Consider the following 21,706-nt stretch of genomic DNA (forward strand, 5'->3'; position numbering starts at 1 on the left):
CAGGAATCCCATGCCGTGATGCCCGCGCCAAGACAAATCCAAGATCGCCTGTGCTCCGCCTAATCTTCTATTGGTAGATACTTCACCACAGTGATAAAGGAGTTAGTGGATCCTGGGCAGATGTGGCATCCGCGTATAGCAATCCTCAAGTGGAAAAGCAGTAAAAAGCGGTGACGGCGATCCGTGGTCCTGTTGTGTGCTGAAGGATGGGAGGCTCATCAATGGCGGCGAGTTGGAATGTGATCTCGCGAGCAGAACAACGGCAGAAAGGAGACTCCTCGCTTCTGCTCCCAGACGAAGCTCCCCTCCATTCGGCGTCTTCCATCCTGACAAGGCGACGATGAAAACCTTCTTGGTCGCGTATCACAAACTCGTGAGAACGGATGAGGTTCACCACTTGCCTGCTGCATGTACAGTAATCTGACACCCTTGGGCAGACCCTTGGGCGGTTCACAAGCAGGGCAAAAACGGGCGCGCGTAAATTGCTTCTCTCCCCACGCGAGGTCATCGAAATGATTGATGAGTATCCAGGTATGTATACACTTTATTGTGGACACGGGATCAAAACATCCCCTGAGATTCTGCCGGCACCATCGCAGTCGTCTTTACTGTGTCTACACATGCTTTCAGCACAGGTAAATTGTACATCAGTGCCGTATTGTGCACGGAGTCGAGATCCGATTACTACATACCATGCAGGGAAACGTCGTGCGTTTTGTACCATGGCCGGGCGCGGAGCATCGGCCACAATGATGGTGGAGGATCCAATGGTTCTAGCAGCATGTTGTCGAGCTGTCCACTGAGAGCGAGAAACAAGCTTTTGCTCATCGTGACCTTGGACCATTTCAAGAGGCTCCGTATCGTCGAACTCTACATGTAGAAATAAATCACTGGACTCGCAAGTTTACTGGCGCACCACTCTGAACTTGGCTAAACAGATTCCATGACTATGTACCGCATCTAATATACGTCCCCCCTCAACTTCATAACCAACTCACCGTCGGTTATAGTTCAAATACCGACTGCCCAAGAACAAGAAAATCAAATTGCTCCCGATGAACGCCGTCAGAATGCCAAAGTCGCGCCATCGGTGCTCGTACTCCATGCCGAACGGCTTGAAGAATTGATCACCGATGCTGTATGCGCAATATGCACAGTCCGATGTGGCGTTGTTGACTAGATAGCCCGGTCCGCCATCTGCAAAGAATGCCTGCATGTACTCGCCGCAGGTCTGGCCTGGTGGCGAAGTAAAGCGATTGAGTTCACTGTCGCGGCAATTGACGGGGAGGTTGTGTAGCTCGTTTGTCACAAGCGCGGAGACAAGTCGGGTGAATCTGTTGTGAAGATAGTCAGCGGGGATACTCCTTTCGAGACTGATGAGATTTCTGAGACAAAAACTTACGGATCCAGTTCGTACAGCCAAGAGCGCCAGAATGCGGGCATCTGCTGCGGCGGAATGGCGACACCACAGAATAGTGAGAAGGTGATGATGATGAATGGATTGAAGAGCACAGCGATGAAGGTGCTGGGCGTCAGTGCGGAGATCATCTGTCCCAGCGTTACTGAGAACAGCTCGGTAATCAGGACTACGAGGAAGTAAAAGCCGGCGCGATCTGGGGATGAGTTGAAACCGGGGATGAAGTAGATGGGCAGGAAGAATGCCACGGCGCATAGAACGCTGTATGGCAGCTCCGCCATGACCATGGACAGTGCGAAGGGGAGTTGCTTGTATGTCTTCGAGGCGGCTTCGCGGTAGTATGTCACTCGGGAGAGGTCATATTTCGGTTCCACTTGTGCTAGAATCAAGGCTGGCAAGACCGTAACCTGGAAGATGATGAAGATACGATACTGCAGCGATGTTCGCGAGTCATCCAGCTGCAAGAACATCAGACCAGTCAACAATGCGATGATAACGTGATTGAACAGTCGCGTAAATCCGTAGTTGGGTGAGCGCCAAAAGGCCTTGTGCTGCCGAATTTGCACCAGCTTGATCTGGTGCCAGAGCGGCGTAGCGTACTCGGTTTGTTCTACCTTTGGCTGCGAGCTGACCGCCTTGAGCCGTTCCTCCTTGATCCGGATGATTTCGGACTTGGTGGCGGCGAGCTCGTCCGAGTCGCGCCAGATGTCTGCCCAATCGCGGTTACCGATTCGTGCGGCCTGGCCGGCTCCGATAGCGTCCAGCATCCATTCCGCAGGGTTGGCGTCGGATGGACACACGGCTCCGTGGCGTTGGAAGTACTCTCGGAGGACATGCGCATCCTTACCAATGTCGCCAAAGTAAACGGTCTCTCCACCTCGCTGAAGAAGTAACAAACGATCGAAGTTCTCGAACAGCGAGGCGTTGGGTTGATGAATAGTGCAGAGAATCGCCTGTCCTGCAGCGGCAAGCTTGCGCAAGAATCGAACAATATTGAAAGCTGATTGTGAGTCCAAACCGGAAGTGGGCTCATCAAGGAACAGTAGCAATTCTGGCTTTGCGGCAAGTTCAACTCCAATCGTCACTCGTTTACGCTGCTCTACAGCCAAACCGACAGCTGGGAATCCGATGATCGCGTCCGCAATGTCCTCCATCTCGAGCAGGGCGATGATCTCTTCCACGTATGCGTGCTTTTCCGCCAGAGGGGTTTCGTATGGCTGGCGCAACTCAGCGGAGAAGCGCAATGCCTCGCGCACAGTCTGCGTAGATTCGTGCACATCGAGCTGCTCGGCGTAGCTAGTACCACGCTGGAAGCCAGTCCCGGGAGGCAATCCGTCGATAAGCTTGTCACCGCTGATGACACCAATATTCTTTCGAGATGCCAAAACGTCGAGAAGTGTTGTCTTGCCAGCACCAGACGCGCCCATCAGTGCTGTCAATTCACCAGGCTTGACATATCCATAGATGTTCTTCAGCAGACGCAGTTGTCCTGAAGGAATAGGAACATCGTAGCAGACGTCCTCCCATGTCAAGACAGCTTTGGATGTGATGGATAGTTCTGAGGCATTCGCATCTTCGGCGCCACGGACTCGCTCCTTTTTCTTCTTCTTCAAGGCCTCGTTGAGCTGCTTACGCTCCTCGTTCTCTTTGGTGTAGAATGTAATGGTCTTTCCGCCGGCACCCCACCGGAGTACCTCTCCAAGAATGACGTTCGTAGATAGGAAGAAGATAATCAAGACGACGATGATCCCCCAATTCCGCCATTTCTCCGATGGGAAATACAGAAACGCAGTTTCGACATAGTCACTCCCCGAAACAAAGCTGGAACCAGCCTTACTACCCGGCAAAGTGCATACTTGATGTGCAATGTCGCCGTAAGTAGGTCCATAGGGAATGAGCGACGCACCCTCACACGTCAGATCAAGCCTTTCGAACTCGTTGACCATCATGGACGAGAAACCAAGACCGGCGGCGTTGATGTAGAAAATCCATCTCAACCACACTTGTTGTGAACCGTATTGAATGAGATATCCGGATGTGAGAACAAACAATGTCACGATAGTAGCCGCAAATTTGATGGCAGAATCGAAATCAGGGCATAAGCAACCCATCGTTCGGAAGAAGAGAGACATTGCCAGGTATCCAGTCACGATGACCAGGTAAAAGGTGAAGAACGCTCCCGCGTCGTAGACGAGGCCGCACATGAAATAGACGAGTATTGAGAACAGCAAGATCTGCACGGAGGCGAAACTGATGTCGACGGAGATCTGCGCGGTCCATAAAGCACCCGGCCGGTAGAAGGTATATGCGCGGTGCTTGTTGACGATGCTTCGGTTGATCATAGTCGACGCGAGTTCTCCGAAGGCCTGGAAACAATTGAACAACAGGGCGATGAAGATGACACCTCCACGTGTGAATGCGCCTGCGCTAGTCTTGGGCAATTGCAACCAGGTGGTTCCCACAATGATCGCGACGGTAATGTTCGTGACGTACGAGACCGTCAGCGTAAACTTGTCTTGCCATTTCAACGTGGCCTGGCGCTTTGCAATCGCCGCGACCTGCAAATGAAATGGAATCGAATAGACAGATCGGTTGGGCGCATGTCGCTTGCCTTGAATGACAGCAGTCTTGAAGTCTTCGTAGACTTGCTGCTCCTCTGCGACCACTTTCCTGTATTTATCCATCTCATCCTCTAGTTGTCTGGCATATTTCGAATTGTTGAATGCCTCCGCTAACTCATCTGGCGACGCAGGTGCATTGGTCTCATCTCGCCCTTCTTGATACTCGCGCTCGAATGAATCGGTGCAACCGGTAAGGTAGTCAGGAGTAGTCTGCCTGGGCTTAGGCAGGAAGCCCAGCCCCTCGAAATATGCTCTTGCCTCCTGCGCCGGACCGAAGAAAACTTGTCGTCCTTCATCAATTACCATGACCTTGTCAAATTGAGTATAGATGCTTTCGGATGCTTGATATAGCGAAACAAATGTGGTTGTCCGGTAGATGTTGGTGATAACTCGTAACGACCTAGCGTAATCAACCGCAGTAGATGCGTCCAATCCTCGCGTGCTGTTGTCATGCGAGCATACCGCTGCACCAGTAATCATCATCTCGGCAATGGAGACTCGCTTTCGCTCGCCACCAGACACGCCTCTGAACTGAGCGTTTCCTACGATGGTGTTTTTGGTGTGCTCGATGTTGAACATGCGCAGCAGCATGTTCACAACCTTGTCTTTGAACTGGGCAGTGGTCAGGCCGCCTGGCCGAATGCCCGGTACTTTGGTCTCCAAGGCGAACCCCAATGTTTGCCCGACAGTCAAAGTGGGGAAGTGTTCATCATCTTCCTGGCAGTATACTGCCTCTCCTCTGTACCGCCGCGCGAACTCTTCTGCATTGAAGGGTCCGTAGTTGACGTTTCCATCAATCCCAGTATAGCCGTCTCGTTGGTTCGCGATCACTTTCAGGAACGTGGTGCAACCTGCACCGGGTCTGCCTAGGACCAGGACCATCTCGCCTGGTCTCACGACACCCTTGAAGTCTTTGAGAATGTTCACAGGCTCGCCTTTCGGCGTGAGACCCAGGATGTCCTTGACTAATCGATATGGATATCCGAAGAAACCTGTAAAAGCATCTGGAAAGGTCGGCGCAAAGATTTTGAAACCGCCCATGCCTTGCACGGTGAGTCCCTCCCATAGAACGCCGATCTGCTTCGCCTTGATTCCTGCCTCGTCTTCTAGGCGTTTGTTTCCACGGAGAACATCCTCCAAATCGAAGGGTTCATCCTCGTCACCTTCTGAAGGCACTGCCTTCTCAAGATCTTTCGCTCCGCTCTTTTCAGCATTATGGTGGTCACGTCGTGCAGACGCTCGTGATCTTTGACTGAGTCTGCTAATCTCTCTTTGTAGCTCGGCAAATTCTTTCTCAGCACCGTCGACATTTACTCCGAGGCTGTTGTGTCGAGCGACAGATTGCACGCCTTCATGTGCCTCTGATTTCGTGACTTCGTCGGCGTCGTGGCTCGAGGTGGACTCGGCCGGCTCGCGAGGTTCTTGAAGATCGCTTTCGAGGTTGGTGGGCGATTGGTGGAGCTCCGACGCATGATTTAAGTGAAGTACATGTTCGGCCTTCTCCCCCAGGGACGACGCCATGGATTCGTCAGAAGCCGAAAGGGCAACGCAGGGTTGTTTCAGGTGGATGTGGCGCACACTTTCTCGCTTCACGAATGGCAATTGCTGCGAAGTGAAAATACCATAATCAAATAGACAATTTCCAGTGCTGAAGTGAACTACCGAAGGCAAAAAGAGATGAACTACATTAAACACACTGCGAGCGGCTCAGTTGTCTATCATATTTCCGAATGCTACGCTATAATGCACGCATAGAAGATCTTGCCCTGTCTGATGAGCAAGCTTCTTCGCGCACCGTTCACCAACCACGCGACAGTTAGTGCCATGCCGGTCGCTGAGTGCCAGCTTCTTTCGACACGATCTCGGACTGGGGAGATGCCGTGCAGCCCTGGAGGGTTCAACCAATATGTATCCGAAATCTCACCGGGGCTGATTATTGCGGCGTATTCATGGCTTTACAGCACAAGTTATGTCAATCATACACAATTCCTTCGGAAACAATTTTTATGCACCTAGGCAGTCATCATTGTTGCCTGCACTGCACCCCGGGCACTTCTTTCGGGTCAAGTTCAACAGAGCATCGTCCACGGCTTTGGTTCAGATCCGCTTTTACTGCTTCGGATACGCCATCCCGAGGTCATTATTGCTCGTACAAGTATCTATAGCTGACATTGACTCACGCCTCCAAACCCAATTCTTCGAAAGGTGAATCAGAAACGAGACCATGTTAGTTCACATGATAATGCGATGCATAAAATAGTGGACGATAATGAGTCACGAAATTAGCATACATCACTGCAGGTGATTTTGTGAGAGAGCGCAAACGAGAAACGGCGGCGGCGTCTGTGGCGGCTTTGTGCCCATGTGTCAAAGCTTGACACTTCTTTACCTGCCTGTCCAGCACGAGTTCCAGGTAGGGCAGCACGGATTTCGGGTCAAAATCATCCATCCCCTTTGCATTGGGATGGTTGTCAATGCAGTCAGCCCCAACAGTTTGTTCCGCAGTATTTTACCAACACGAAGGCGCACTGATGCCTGGTCAGTACTGTTCGCTTTCAGACATCGCATCCCGGAGATAATCCGGTGATCCTAGAATAGACACCGCAAGACTTCGGTGCGGTGGAATGCAGGTGCCGCTCCTCCCAACATCCCGAGCCAAGCCAAGGAGGAAGATGTGAAAATAATCGTAAATTGTGCAATGTTACGACCTTGGCTGGGGATTCCTCCACATGGCGTTGGGATGAATGCATTGTTTTCAAGGGTGTGATGAGTGATCGTAATGTTGATAAACTACATGCTCACGGTCACAATAGCAAAGTATGCCTGTACGAGATGCGAGGCTGTCCTCCAGAATTTTCACCCTTTCCAACGTTTTGTCGGAGCCAACAGACCCTTGTCTCTAGCTGGTCGCTGAAACTATCCAATACACAGGCGGCATCGATTTGACATATGCTGAACCCTCGTAATCAGCAGCAGACTTGCCAATCGCGCACATGTCATATGTAACTAATTTGACCCCGGGTCCCACGCAGACCGATATCTAATGCTTCGGTGGCTCCATGTTGTCGCTCATATCGAGACGAGTCGAGGTGAACTTCCATAGTCCACGTGAGCACTCAAGGAGGTCGACATGAATGCGTTGCGAATTGCAATATTGCCCGGATCCATGCCACGAACTTTGTGTGATAGAAGACACAAATGTACAAATTCATGGGGGCTTTGAGTGCTCGAGAGCGTATGAGTGCGAATTGCATGTACAGGAAGCCGGAGTTCCGTGAAGTTGCCCCCCGCAAGTGCCACTAAATGGCCCCGCTTCTTGTAGCGCGGTGTGGGCACGAATCAGCATCGCCAGGCTTGCATCACGGATAACGCCTCAATGCCAACCCATAATTTACGCAGATGAGGGTGAAGCTCGTGAGCAGATCGACATGCCTGTGTCGCCTTGCTGCAGAGTGGCGGATGTTCGAATCACAGCAGCAGCGGCGTTTGGCTCGTCATGCGATGCAGATCACATCTGCAACGTTACGGCGATTAGACTTGCTTCCATCTTTGCTCAGAAGTAAGTGCACAATGCTCGGCCATAGTCGTCAGGTCTCAAGTTTTGTGAATGTCGCGATGGTCGTATTGAACTGGCTGAGCTGGCTCCGCATCTTCCATGGGTTCGTCAGCGGGCGCAACTTGGTCACGTCTGCCCACGCGCTCTAGCCATTTCTCCGCGGATTCGAGTGTGGCTTTCATGACGCTGCTCACTTGCGTGATCATGTCCAGACCCTCTTTCGCAAAGCCGATCATGCGCTGTGCACTCTTGCTGGTTTCGGATTCCGCCGCAGTTGGCTCGCCCGAAACCACGCGCCAGCGCTGTGGTAGCGACATGAGTTGAGTACGGACGAAGTTCCGGGCATTCTCTGGCAAGGCACCGCCCGCGTATTCCGAAATTTGATTGACTACGTGCTTCAAAGTCTTCATGATGTTCTCGCTCTGCATCTTGATCTGGTCTGCCAATTGACGTGTAGCGACGTCTTGTTCGTTTCCGCCTTGCTCTAGATGTGAGCCGAAATTGCCGTGCCAGCCTTTGCGGTGTTGCTCATATTGCTCGAGAATACTCTTAAGGGCGTTTGTGAATTCCGAGACGCGAAGTGCCGAGTTGCTCAGTAATTGCAAGCAATAACGAAGATTGTCGCGCGAAGAAGAGCTTAGTGCGACCGACAAACCAGATGAGGTGACAAACAGCCCGGAAGACCAGCTCCGGATAGGCTTCTGTCGTCCTTGAATTTGCTGAGTAAACCGAGTGGCCGAAGCTGGACTTTGTTCTTCGCGATAGGAGGGCGGTCTGGTCGAGCCATAAACCGGCAATGGCTCTGTGAGTGAGTCAATAGACAATTTTCGATGGTGAAGCCGGGAGTCCATGTCCATAGCAAAACTTCCGTTAACGTCGACACGTCCTTGTTCAACATCGTTCGGACGGTTGGCATCTAAGTAGCGGCGAACAGTGTGATCGACGCCAGTGTATTCGCCCACGCTTCCCACAGCACTCGCGACAGGAATCGCAATGTTTCTCTCCACCAAATTGGCGCCATATTGTACGATGCGCGGCGAGTAATGCTTTGTTGTTGAGTATGCGAAGGAAGCACCTTTGATCGTCGTTCCCACCCATGGGTGTGCCTGCGTGATCAGCTGTAGTAATGGTTCAGGCTCTTCTCCGGAAAGCGTCGCTTGCATTGGATATGATGGGGGCTGAGCGGGTCCGCCTCTCTGAATGAAGGCTATGTATATAAGTCAGCGTGTGAAAACGTATTGCCCTCCATCGATTGCATTCACCTGGATTGCCAAGCCCGGATAATGCTTGTGCTGCAATCAGCACGTTCTCGTCCTCCACTGAGACCACGCTGCGAGGTCCACCGCGATCGTCCAGGCTCATGCCACTGGCTGTTGTCACCGGACTGGCCATTCCCGACTCGAGAGATATTTGCCTGTCCAGCATGTTGGTGAATATCGGATCGATTCGGGGGAGTGGGACATGGGAGCCTGGCGACGCATGATTATGCTGATGGACCTCTGGCAAAGATGAGAGCGAATCATAGTCATTGGAAAGGACTGTTTTGAGATCTGGTAATGTGATTTTGCTCGAAGGATGTGTGGTCTGTTGAGCAGATACTGGCAGAAAGTTCGTCACACAGGGCAGCGGCGTCGTATCTCGCTGCAAGGGCTGTTCCATAGCCATGTCAATTTGCTTGCTGTGAGGTCGATCAGCGTCGTCAACGGCGATTGTCTGTGGAAAGGCACGAATGGTGCAAACAACGAGGCCGAGCTGGCTGTCGCGCGTCCACAGTGCGTGAGGGTCGGGGTGCAGAGAGCTGGATCGCCCAGAAGTGCCTGAACAAGTCACGCCGACACCAGCGCAGCAGATCGTGAGGAATTCGCCCAAGGGCCCTCTGACGCTTTCTGTCACATGCTCCGAGCGGCTTATTATTTGCCCTAGGCAAAGCTCATCTCCTTGTTTTGCATGTGCAAGCAGCCCATCCTCCACCACTCCTGTACAAGGATGGGGGTTGCATCATGGGGCATCTAATGGATGGGTAGGCATTTATTATTTTTACCTGGGAGTTTGATTATCATTACGGTCATCATGATCATCATCCAGAAACGCGGGTTATCATCAGAGAGGGGCCGCTGGCTATGTTGTGTTTATTCTTGTTTTATGTCCTATGTGCACCGCAAGAAATACACATGTGCAGACTCACGCCTCGTGACCATGCGCCAGCTCGGATGTGCTGTACTGTTGCGTACATCATCACACCGTGTCCATAATTTTCATTGTGTGTGGTGGGATCCCTGATGAGAATTTCTCCTTGGTGTTGTCCCTGTGCACGAGACTGTCCTGTACCGAAGTACCGCGATCAAATTGGCATTCCTTCCTCCACTTGGCAGGCAGTCGCCCACGCATTTGCTGCACACGCCCGCAGCCTTTTCTCCAGTTGCGTGGAGGCATTCGGATCTCCGTGCACACAGGAGACGCCGGAGGAATTCAATCGAATTTACTGTGCTGCTGTCTACGGAGACGTAGCAATCTTGCATTGGAAGATGGAAATTTCTGTTCATTGACGGGCTGCTGAGCACGTGGACCATTTGGTAATTGGCTAATTGCTTCAATTCCTCTGGAAACGTAACAGCTGCGGTAATGTCATGTCCAATTGCGTGTCCATTACCTAGGTAAGTTTGGAGCCATCTGATGTCAAATGTTGACATGGGTAAATGCGTCGCGCAGCTTGACGTATGAAGCAGATGATCGGCTTTGCTGATGAGACTGCCGATGATGACATAGCCCTGGAGTGTATCACCACCTACAATGCATGCACTTCTTGAGGCGACATGTGTGAGATCGCAGATTGACCATTCCGGAATACGACTCGGTCCTTAATGCAGGAAGAGCACTTTGCATTAAAGTGCATTCTGCATGCTATTTTCTCTTCGATTAAGCCCGAGGTAAGCAATAGTGGTCAAGTGGGTGAGGCATACAGAAATTGAGCGTTTCGCGCAAGATCTGCAGAATCTTCACATGCGCGTTCAGCGTGCCGAGCACTGCATCTTGCCGGCTATGATCATCTGGTCCCTCATCAATGGCACTGTGTCAAATTTGATTACATGATCGTGCATGTGCAAACACACCTGGCCATCGATTCGACCATTGGCGGGGTACTTGTACATATTTCATGATGAGAGGATCTGATCAACCTTTGACGCCCTGAGATGAGCGTATGTTTCCCCGCAGTGCTGTTACATATACAGTCCGTCATTGAGAGTCGCCTTCCTCTTGCGATGAAGTACATCAACTCCGATGATTGAAGTGCCGACTGATTTTCCACTGTCACATGCATGTCCCTTGGCATCATCAACATATGCACGTGCAGAGCCATGACGGCGAGAAAATACATCCCATGATAACAGCGAACATCGTAGCCCGTGTCACATTTGCCTCGTTGTCGAAGTAGGCTCGTCCAAAGCGCTGTTTGCGTTGTCCGTCTCGATACTCGGTTCAGTTGGTTCAAGCGGTTCCTCTGGGCGCAAAGCTGTTGCAACCGGGTGGTCGACCAGGTGTGAGCCCTGCGCCTGAGCAATCGCCCGAACATCAGTTGACATCCGTGCAACTCGTTTTCCATACTGCCTCTCGGTCATGACAGCCTTGTGTATGTTTGCATGATGCAATTCGTCTGGACAGGCTAATATCGGAAGATAGTCTTCCTCCAAAGGCACTTCACCAGCAAATAGCAACCTCATTTTGTCTTTCATGATCGCGCGGGCTTTGGCGAGTGTGCCATTGTGGAACCAACCGAATCGGTGAATGTCGCAATCCACACGAATTTCATCCGTTTGAAATATTCCTTGCACCAGAGGGTCCGTCACGTCGCAGATCTGCCAGATCTTCCCGTTCGTAGTGATGGATTTGCCGTCGAAGATGTGAGATGTTGGATTGTCTCTCTGATGTCGTTCCGGTCGGAGCCAATGGCCGTACACAGAGCCCGACGTTTTCATCGACTCCTTATCGATCATGAACATCAGAGTTTGATACGTGCGATATTTGGGGTCCTTGCGGGGGTCTACGCCGTATTTTATCAAAGTATCACGCCAGGGGCCTGCGCTGAAAGAGTACCCTACGAATTGCGAAGCTTCCTTGAATATGCTGTCGCTGATGCTTGGTATCGTGTTCAACGCGACTCTCTTGGTGATGAGAGGCCGCTTCTCAAGTAATTCCTGTAGCTGCCTAACCGCTCGTGGTAATAGCAGGCCATCTGGGCTCGTCAACGGAATGTGGTGAGGAGGACCTTGAGGTACCTCGTCAAGATCGGGAGGTAGCGCCCACGTCACCTTTCTCGCAGGCCCATGGACGTTTTTCGCAATTAATTTGCCATCATCACCAGGTATGACAACAACACCAGGGGCTTGTTGGTACTCGTATCGATATGGGATGTCGATATGGGCAAAACTTGGCGGTCCAGGAAACGCTATCGAGCCTCCTCCGGGACTAAGATCTGGTTTGAATTCTCGCAACGTTTTGTAATCCGGCGTAAGAATGTTATTTCTTAGAACATCCATGATGGGCTGGTCAGACCCACGAAGCTGAAAGTCTGGAAGAGTGCGGAATCGATGCGTTTCATTCACCACTCCGATAACTTCGATTGTGTACTTCCTCTGATTGTCATGCATCTTTCTTAAAATGTCCAAACTTGTGACGCTGGTAGCGTTTGCCGCCTCATTGCTCAAAAGGCGAAATGGGTCTTGAGATCCGCGCTTTCTTTTGCGACCTGTTGCTTTTGGCAAGGTGACTTTCACGAGGACATTACGCGTCTCAATGCCGACAGATGGAATTTTCTTTGCGAATGGGTCGTCAGGTCGCAATACCACTCCGGCGACAGGCTCCGGAAGGAGATTTTCTTTGCGCCCGACCTTACTATCGCCAACATGGTGCTCCAGGACCTTGTAGCAGTCAATTTAATTTTTCGATCGATACGAAAGGCGGCGTGACTCACGTGTTTCAATTGTGCCTCGCCTCCAAGGGACTTCAATCCGTTCTTGACGTTTTTGACGATACACGGGTGCTCCACTGCGACAACTCGTGTCGACGGAATGTCATACATTGTTGTCACGACTTGACTGTCTCGTTCGCTGAGGTAAAGGCCTACCTATATCACGCAGAGGTTGGTATTCGAGCATGGGCAGTCAAACAAAAGAAAAGCCGAAACAACGTAGTCAACCGTATTGGTCTCGGTCGTCGTGAGACCAATTGCAAGTCTACGGATTCAAATGAAGCATCGTTGCTGCGATATTCTCTGGTAACTACGTAAGTCTTGATGATCACACTATGCGTGCTGAACAACAGGCTTGCTATACTGGAACCTCGCAGTGTTGTAGTGGGTCAGTATGCTTGATGTACCTCGAGAAGTGTTGGATGGTTTCGGCAACGGCAGAGCCAAATTACCATAAAGTCAGTTGTTACTGGGTATATTTGTGAATGATACTGAGCGGTTCCCATACCAGGATCGGCCGCAAATTTGGCCTCAGTTCTGCCGCACGTTCACTCGCCCCGTGACATTGCGCTAGATGGAGGTCTGGGAGTGAGAAGCCCAGGTGCACAAACCATGGATTGTCGTCACTCATCATCCAAAATCCCCCTCATCACCACCTGGGCAGGGCACAGGGCACTTTGCCATTCCACACAAATGATTCGTGCGGTATCATACTGGGAGATAATGTGACTTCCAGTGATCAACGGTGCACGTTCCTCCAGTCCCGCGCCCACAAGCCCATCTGCCCGGACGCTTCTCTCCTCCTCAAATCACCTCGCCGCATTGTACGGACTGTACTTGTAGTCCACGGCATAATCACGGTGACGCGACCATTGAAGTGTTTTGCATTGTATGTCTTTAGCTTCATAGTCAATTAACAGCGTGATGATCGTTGGACAATAGTAAACCGTTATCCAGCACTGTCCTGTATATGTATACCTCACAACAGTTAGGACGCCGCCTCCGCCTCCTCCGCTGCCCGCCCGCCGCCGCCGCTGCTATTCATCTCATTCACACACGTACGTCGGCTCATCAGTGTGCCCTGCGTGATTGTCTTTCCAACGACGACCCTCACTGAGAGCTGCTCGAAGTGTTTCGCGTCGCACTACACAACTGTGCGCTGCACACCCAACTTCATCGACTCCACCGCAGTACCTACGACGTGCATCTTCGCCCTTCTCAGCTGCACCTGTGGACCATTCCGCAGACTCCTTGGCAATCCGTACCCTAAGCCTGAAGCCAACGAGCCTCAGAACGTCAATTGATCTCGAGCACGCGCTGTCGCCGCCGCTATCCTTCGCTTCGGCAGCATCGATCACCACCCACTTCTCGCCGTTTTGTCCTCGCCATCACCAGGGTGTGTACCTTGAGGGTGCCTCGTCCCGTCATTTGCGATCTCGCATCCACTTGTTTGAAGAAAAGAGCTCGCTTCTGCGCAGCATACGCCGGTGGGGCATACCCTGTGGCAGTCAAGGTTCGGGTCGTCACCAATGATGAAGGGCTTTCGGCAGCGGGTTGTAAGTCATGGCCCTCGCGTCGACAATGTGGTTGTGCACACGCGTATTGATCGTCATGTCTGACAGCAAGAACAGCTCTCGAGAGCGAAAGATGGGAACAAGCTCAACAAGAACAAGAAGGACAACAACTCGGGCGCCGTGTCTCCAAATGTCGGTTCCTCGCAGTCGCCGGCAGGTTCTGCGCATGCCACACCGACCTCATCCACAAGTAATCTTGTCGACTCGCGTAACAAGCCCTTGCCGAGCGAGACCCCAAATGCCACTCACGTATCAACAGCTCCAGTCGCGCAGACAGGTATAAATCCTGCACTTAATCAAGGTCATTTCCAGCCACACAGCATAGGTGTAGCACCTGGAGGCGTCACAAATCAGGGTGCTATCACTCCCGGTCGACATGGGCAGCCGATGCCACCAAGTGTTGTCATATCACCGAGCGCTCCTGTAAGCAGATGTTGCGGTGTCTACTGTAAGATTGAAACTGATTACGTTTAGCATATTCCTCCTCCTGGTGCCGCCGAGACCATGCCTCATGACCTTGCACCTCCGAAGGCTGGTCAAAAGAGTCTGTTGTTTGATAGATTACAGACCACGCCGAAAGACACAGTGCCCGAAGGCATTCGCACGCCCAAAAGACAGCATTCCTCGCGGTTTGACATCTCCGACCAGCGACAGCGCGAGCTCGAGAAGCTCCCTGGCTTTCACGAAGTGCCTCCAAACCGGCGGCAAGAGCTGTTCATGCAAAAGCTGGATCAGTGCAACATCATATTCGATTTCAATGATGCATCCGGCGACATGAAGAGCAAAGAAATCAAACGATTGGCTTTGCACGAGCTTTTGGATTACGTCGCGCAAAACCGACAAGTCATCTCAGAGCCCATGTATCCACGAGTGGTCGAGATGTTCGCTAAGAATCTTTTCAGACCAATTCCGCCGCCGATTAACCCTCAAGGTGAAGCTTTTGACCCGGAAGAAGACGAGCCAGTTCTGGAAGTGGCGTGGCCGCACATTCAAGTGGTGTATGAGTTCTTTCTGCGATTCATTGAGAGCCAAGATTTCAACACCAACTACGCCAAACAGTACATCGATCACGGCTTCGTTCTCCAGCTACTTGAGCTGTTTGATTCTGAAGATCCCAGAGAACGCGATTTTCTCAAAACGACACTGCATCGGATCTATGGCAAATTCCTGAATTTGCGCTCGTACATTCGACGCAGCATCAACAACGTATTCTTCCAGTTCATATACGAGACTGAACGATTCAATGGCATTGCAGAACTCCTCGAAATCTTGGGCTCCATTATCAACGGATTTGCCTTGCCTCTCAAGGAGGAACACAAGCTGTTCCTCACAAGAGTGCTAATACCTATGCATAAGGTCAAGAGCCTCAGTATGTATCATCCGCAGCTGGCATACTGTATTGTCCAATTTTTGGAAAAAGATGCAGCTTTGACAGAGGAAGTCGTGCTTGGCCTCCTTCGATATTGGCCAAAGGTCAACAGCACAAAGGAGGTCATGTTCCTCAACGAAGTGGAGGACATCTTTGAGGTCATGGATCCGGCAGAGTTTGCGAAGGTCCAAGAGCCTTTATTCAATCAGCTCTCCAAAAGCGTCGCAAGCCCTCATTTCCAGGTCAGTCGCAGCATTGAGCCTGAACACATTCTTATCGCGATACTAACACTCTCTAGGTTGCTGAGCGAGCATTGTACTTCTGGAACAACGAGTATTTTTGCAATCTGGTGAGCGACAATGTCGATGTCATTCTTCCCATCATGTTCGCGCCACTGTATGAGAACTCTAAAGGGCATTGGAACAGGTAAGCAAGCTTGACACAAAATGTCAGTATTCCTGCTAACCGCGTACGCTAGAACGATACATGGAATGGTATACAATGCCATGAAGCTCTTCATGGAGGTCAATCCACAATTGTTCGATGAATGCTCGCATGAGTACACCGAGCAACAAAACAACGCGGATGCCATCAAGGCCAATCGACAGGCTAAATGGGACCGCTTGACTCAGCTGGCCGCATCCATGAAGTCGAATGGTCATGCTTCCAACAACACTCGGCCCCCTCAAGGGAACAAAGGAAAGACGCCTCTACGAGTCGATGACGGCGACCCAATTCCAATGGACCGACTACGGTTACAAGACGAGCGAAGGTCGGACAGACCAACGAATTCTGTACGTTGAGCGTGCTCTCACGTAGATCCATGAAAAATACTGGCACACTGGTCTGCACATTCTTTCTTTGTCTGCTTTTCTAGCCTCGGGCACGCCGCGCCGTTGCCTTTGCATAGCGTGTTAGATTTGCTTCCGGCAATCCATTGATGGTGGTGGACGGTCGAGAATTTGGTGCACGGTAAATGCGCTCGCGGGCGGCATTTCCCATCGCAGGGTTTTAGGCGCAATCACAGGAAAGTGATGAGACGAGAGAAGATGAAGAAGCTGTGGGGTCGTTTGGCCTTCTTTTCAATGCCATTCGTGCCCCTCCGTGTGATCGCGACATCACGTCCTCGACCTCCTCATTTGCATCTACTCTCGACGACATTGCGTTGATTGGCCGCCGCTGTCACGCCACAACCTTGAAATCGACGAGTCAGAGCCGTAACAAAATACAAGCCCTCGCGGAAAGCAGACCGATTCGCCAATAAAACCAAATTAGATAGACATGACATCAACTACATGATGCCGTGATAATTGCATGTTGTTCTTGAGTGTACGCTGCCAATAAAACATCGGCAGTTCCTGAAATATGACGGGTGGTCTTGCGGCGGACATTCACACAGTCCAGCTTGCCTGACGATTGATGAGCTGGTGGCACTTTAGGTTTCCTCCTTCCGGCTAGCATATATGATACATGCCTACTAGGTACCTTGAGACGCTTGGTTCAAAAGATAGGTTGCAGGCGATATGGACCCGTGAAATTTCCTGCATTGTGCTCATTGAAGCTTAGCGCGGGGACTGCTGCGGGACATGGGCATAGGAATAGAATTCTTAAAATGACGATGCACTTGTTGAAACGATCTTTTGTTGACGAGTAGTCTTCCTCTCGTATAGCATAAGCTAAACATGGTCGCTCCTCAAGATTCATATCGAGCCTTTGCGGGCGCATCGGCGTTCTCTGACTTCCGTCTCAAGCGAATCGCCACGGCCATCGACGCCGTGGATTTGCAGGCGATCTGGGTCCATTATGTGTCTGCGAACGCCCATCTACCACAGGAGACAGTAGCCGTACTGGATCAATTGCTTGAGTATGGCAGTTTCCCAGTTGGCCACGAACTGTATAACCTTCTTTTAAAAACCGTCATCACAGGGAGCCCTCCTGAGGACCCAACAATCAAGTTGTTCTACGTGCAACCTAGATCCGGCACGATATCGCCATGGAGCTCAAAGGCAACGAGTATCGCTCACGTCTGCGGTCTTGGAGAAATCGTTAAGAGAATCGAACGTGGAGTCATTTTTGCTGCAAAATTCGCCTCGCCGCCAGACGGAGAGTCAATCCCAAATCCCGACATGCTGCACGACCGCATGACGGAGAGCATCAGCGCACAGCCGCCAAATCTGAATGCCATGTTTGCTCAACTTCCGCCACAACCTTTACAACGTGTGCAACTATCCCAAAGTGCCGGTGGGCCCCGAGCTGCACTCGAGGAGGCCAACAAATCGCTTGGTCTCGCCTTGGATGCATCGGAGATGGAGTATTTGATCGAAGCTTACACCAATCAACTGAAGCGCGATCCCACAGATGTCGAACTTTTCATGTTTGCTCAAGTCAACTCCGAGCACTGCAGACATAAGCAGTTCAACGCGGACTGGACGATAGATGGAATCGTGAAGTCAAACTCCTTGTTCTCAATGATCCGCAACACCCACAAAGCACATCCCGAACACGTGATCTCTGCTTATAGTGACAACGCAGCAGTTCTTGAGGGCTACACAGCCGGCCACTGGGCGCCAGAGGAATCAACAGGCGAATGGAAGCAGACAAAGGAAGTTGTGCATTACCTGGCAAAGGTCGAGACTCACAACCATCCAACCGCAGTTTCGCCATACGCAGGCGCGGCTACAGGCTCCGGTGGTGAGATTCGAGATGAAGGCGCAGTTGGTCGAGGATCCCGACCGAAAGCTGGCTTGTCTGGATTCAGTGTCTCCGACTTGAGGATTCCTGATCATATACAACCTTGGGAGCTCGATATTGGCAAACCAGCTCACCTGGCAAGCAGCTTGAATATTATGCTTGAGGCTCCCATCGGTAGTGCGGCGTTCAACAACGAGTTCGGTCGACCATGTACAACAGGTTATTTCCGCACACTGTCACTGAACGTCCCGATCAGTAATGATACCACAGAGGTACGAGGCTACCACAAACCTATCATGATCGCTGGAGGCGTCGGTACCGTGCGACCAGAACACGCACTCAAGACCAAGGGCTCTGTCAGTGCTGGTGCACATCTGGTGGTTTTGGGAGGTCCTGCTATGCTCATTGGCCTGGGAGGAGGTGCTGCATCCAGTATACAATCAGGGGAAGGTAGCGTCGAACTGGATTTCGCAAGCGTTCAACGAGGAAATGCCGAGGTTCAAAGACGTGCACAGGAAGTCATCAACACATGTACCTCACTGGGCGCTGAGAACCCCATCCAGCTCATTCATGATGTCGGCGCTGGCGGTCTTTCAAATGCTCTGCCGGAGTTGGTCGAAGACGCCGGATTCGGCGCCCGCTTTGAACTCAGGGAGGTCGATAATGCCGATACCAGTCTGAGCCCACTGCAAATTTGGTGCTGCGAAGCTCAGGAGCGCTATGTCATGGCTATCGCGCCGAGCAAACTTTCCGCGTTCGAAAAGATTGCTCGTCGTGAGCGTTGCGGATATTCCATTGTCGGCACTGCGCAAGAGGAAAAGCGTCTGATCCTCCTAGACCGAGACTCGGTCGATGAGCCAACGCCAATCGACCTTCCCATGCCGATTCTTTTTGGCAAACCGCCTAAGTTACACCGCACGGTCGAGTCTCGAAAGCCGCAATTGCCAGCATTTGACAGCAGTCTCGCCACTCTGTTGCCACAAGATGCCACCGAGAACGCGCTTGGCACAGCAATCGACCGAGTCCTCGCTATGCCTGCTGTAGGCTCGAAATCATTCCTGATCACCATTGCGGACCGTACGGTAGGAGGACTCACTGTACGTGACCAAATGGTTGGTCCGTGGCAGACTCCGGTAGCCGATGTATCGGTGACTGCAACATCATTGACGACTGGTATCAGTACGGGCGAAGCTATGGCTATGGGCGAGAAACCCACTCTGGCACTTATCTCGCCTGCAGCATCTGCGCGTATGGCAGTCGCCGAGTCGCTGATGAACATTGCTGCAGCCAGTCTTCCAAACAGACTTGGCTCCATTCGATTGTCAGCCAACTGGATGTGTGCAAGCAGTCATCCTGGCGAGGCAGCTGCCCTGTATGAAGCCGTCGAGGCAATTGGACTAGAGCTTTGTCCAGAGCTCGGTATCAGCATTCCAGTCGGCAAAGACTCCATGTCGATGAAGACAAAATGGGAAGGGAAGGAAGTGACAGCACCACTGTCTCTGGTCATTACTGCTTTTGCCCCAGTAAACGATCTAGCAAGCACATGGACACCAGCCTTGAGGCGGCCCGAGGATGTCGGCGAGACTCTTCTCATATTTGTCGACTTAGCAAGTGGCAAGAAAGCCATGGGCGGATCGGCGCTCGCTCAAGCGTTTGGTCAAGTTGGCAACGAGGCTCCAGATGTCCGCGACGTCGACCACATCAAGGACTTCTACCACGCAATAGAACAATTGCACGAATCGGATGTTGTGCTTGCCTATCACGATCGATCAGACGGTGGTTTGTTCACCACACTCGTCGAGATGATGTTCGCCGGACGCTGCGGTATCGACATCTTGCTCGACAAGATTGTGACTTCAGCCAGACCGAAGGATGTTATTGAGACGCTTTTCAATGAGGAGCTCGGTGCCGTTTTCCAGATTCGAAAGAAGGATGAGGGCCAGTTCCGCGGTGTGTTCGCGCCCATGACACCGATTGTCATCGGCACTGTGCCAGCAACTGGCAAGCAGGACGCATCAATCTACTACGGTGCTGAATGTATTTACCGTGCGTCGCGGAAAGACTTGCAACAGAAGTGGTCTCAGACATCGTGGGCAATGCAAAGACTGCGAGACAATCCACTTTGCGCAGACAGCGAGAAGGAGAACGTCAACGACGACAAGGATCCCGGCCTACAGTTCAAGCTGACGTTTAACCCGAAGGATAACATCCTACCACTTACTACTTCGCTCACATCACAACTTCGGGCCAAGCCGAGGGTCGCTATCCTCCGAGAGCAAGGTGTCAACGGTCAGGCGGAGATGGCTTTTGCATTTTCTGTCGCTGGGTTCAGTCCTGTTGACGTGCATATGACCGACATCATCTCCGGACGCTTCTCACTGGCTTCATGTGTTGGCCTTGCAGCTTGCGGAGGTTTCAGCTATGGAGATGTTCTTGGAGCTGGACAGGGATGGGCCAAGAGTGTTCTATTGCACAGCAACACGAGAGCTGAGTTCAAGGCATTCTTCGAACGTAAGGACACATTCACACTAGGCGTGTGCAATGGTTGTCAGTTCCTGTCAAGGCTTACAGAGCTCATCCCAGGCGCAGAAAGCTGGCCCACATTCGAACGCAACGCTAGCGAGCAATATGAGGCGCGCGTCTGCATGGTGGAAGTTTGCAACCCTCCACACGCTGCGCCTAGCGTGTTCCTCCACGGCATGGAGAACAGCTACCTGCCTATCGTCGTCGCTCACGGCGAAGGTCGTGCGAGCTTCGCCGCCAATGGCACTTCGTCCGCCGAAGGACTCGTAAATCAGGGATTGGTGTCGATGCGATACGTCGACAACTATCTTCAAACAACGACCAAATATCCTTTCAATCCCAACGGCAGTCCTCTAGGAATTACTGGCGTACGGAGCCCTGATGGACGCGTGCTTGCCATGATGCCGCACCCAGAGCGAACTATCTTGAAGGATGTCAGCAGCTATATGCCTGTAGGGCAGGCGAAGGAATGGGGTGAGTTTGGACCCTGGACTCGCATGTTCAAGAGCGCCCGACGCTGGGTGGGATAGACAGATGGACAACTCCATTGAATTCATACAGGCAAATAGAGACTGTGCATGATACAATCATCGTCAATTTGAGCGCGACTCATTATCAAACTCGTACGATTCTGATGCAGTGGCGGTCTGCTGTGAGTCGGTAGGCCACTTCACATACCATGAAATACTTCGGTCTCGGGTTCAGCAGCATGCGGACTAAACCAGATTGGGGATCCGCAGCTCTGGTGAGCCGCCAGTGGATAATGTGATTTATGCACATCTTTGATACGGGCGATCCTGCCCAGGCGATCAGACCTGACTCATTCATAGCGTGAACCTGTGCAGTTCCATGCAGTATAGTACATCCACAAGTTGTTCCGGACACACCGGCTGAGCATCGGAAGATTATAATGGAAACCTGCCTGCATCAGCCCTGGGGGTGCTGCGAGCTCGCTAAATTTAGTGCTGACGTGCAGGACATCCGTCTCG

General features: G+C 51.8%; 5 protein-coding genes across 5 annotated transcripts; 2 read left to right on the plus strand and 3 right to left on the minus strand.

Moving 5' to 3' along the window:
- Positions 1-925: 925 nt before the first annotated feature.
- Positions 926-6,179, minus strand: K489DRAFT_394473 (ABC transporter; the record flags this gene model as incomplete). Its single annotated transcript, XM_033606806.1, has 5 exons — positions 926-1,334; positions 1,403-2,240; positions 2,265-2,294; positions 2,316-5,459; positions 6,164-6,179. The coding sequence occupies 5 exons, from the start codon at positions 6,177-6,179 to the stop codon at positions 995-997; spliced, it is 4,368 nt and encodes a 1,455-aa protein (XP_033459802.1). The 3' UTR covers positions 926-994.
- A 1,543-nt stretch (positions 6,180-7,722) lies between these two features.
- K489DRAFT_305297 (transcription factor Opi1) lies at positions 7,723-8,986 on the minus strand (the record flags this gene model as incomplete). The annotated part of the gene is made up of 2 exons (XM_033600534.1): positions 7,723-8,801; positions 8,857-8,986. Coding segments are annotated over 2 exons (1,209 nt in total), but the record flags the coding sequence as incomplete, so codon positions are not given.
- A 1,779-nt stretch (positions 8,987-10,765) lies between these two features.
- On the minus strand, positions 10,766-12,671 carry K489DRAFT_388679 (uncharacterized protein; the record flags this gene model as incomplete). The annotated part of the gene is made up of 3 exons (XM_033606432.1): positions 10,766-10,780; positions 11,128-12,510; positions 12,564-12,671. 3 exons carry the CDS (start codon positions 12,669-12,671, stop codon positions 10,766-10,768), a joined length of 1,506 nt encoding a protein of 501 aa, XP_033459804.1.
- A 1,421-nt stretch (positions 12,672-14,092) lies between these two features.
- Positions 14,093-16,306, plus strand: K489DRAFT_409892 (protein phosphatase 2A regulatory beta sub-unit 2; the record flags this gene model as incomplete). The annotated part of the gene is made up of 5 exons (XM_033607639.1): positions 14,093-14,116; positions 14,183-14,557; positions 14,609-15,745; positions 15,802-15,929; positions 15,982-16,306. The coding sequence occupies 5 exons, from the start codon at positions 14,093-14,095 to the stop codon at positions 16,304-16,306; spliced, it is 1,989 nt and encodes a 662-aa protein (XP_033459805.1).
- Positions 16,307-17,185: 879 nt separating this feature from the next.
- Positions 17,186-21,247, plus strand: K489DRAFT_388681 (phosphoribosylformylglycinamidine synthase; the record flags this gene model as incomplete). The annotated part of the gene is made up of 1 exon (XM_033606433.1): positions 17,186-21,247. The coding sequence occupies one exon, from the start codon at positions 17,186-17,188 to the stop codon at positions 21,245-21,247; it is 4,062 nt and encodes a 1,353-aa protein (XP_033459806.1).
- Between the last annotated feature and the right edge of the window lie 459 nt (positions 21,248-21,706).

The sequence above is a fragment of the Dissoconium aciculare genome (genome assembly GCF_010015565.1).
Source record: "Dissoconium aciculare CBS 342.82 unplaced genomic scaffold K489scaffold_6, whole genome shotgun sequence".
Taxonomy (NCBI): domain Eukaryota; kingdom Fungi; phylum Ascomycota; class Dothideomycetes; order Mycosphaerellales; family Dissoconiaceae; genus Dissoconium; species Dissoconium aciculare.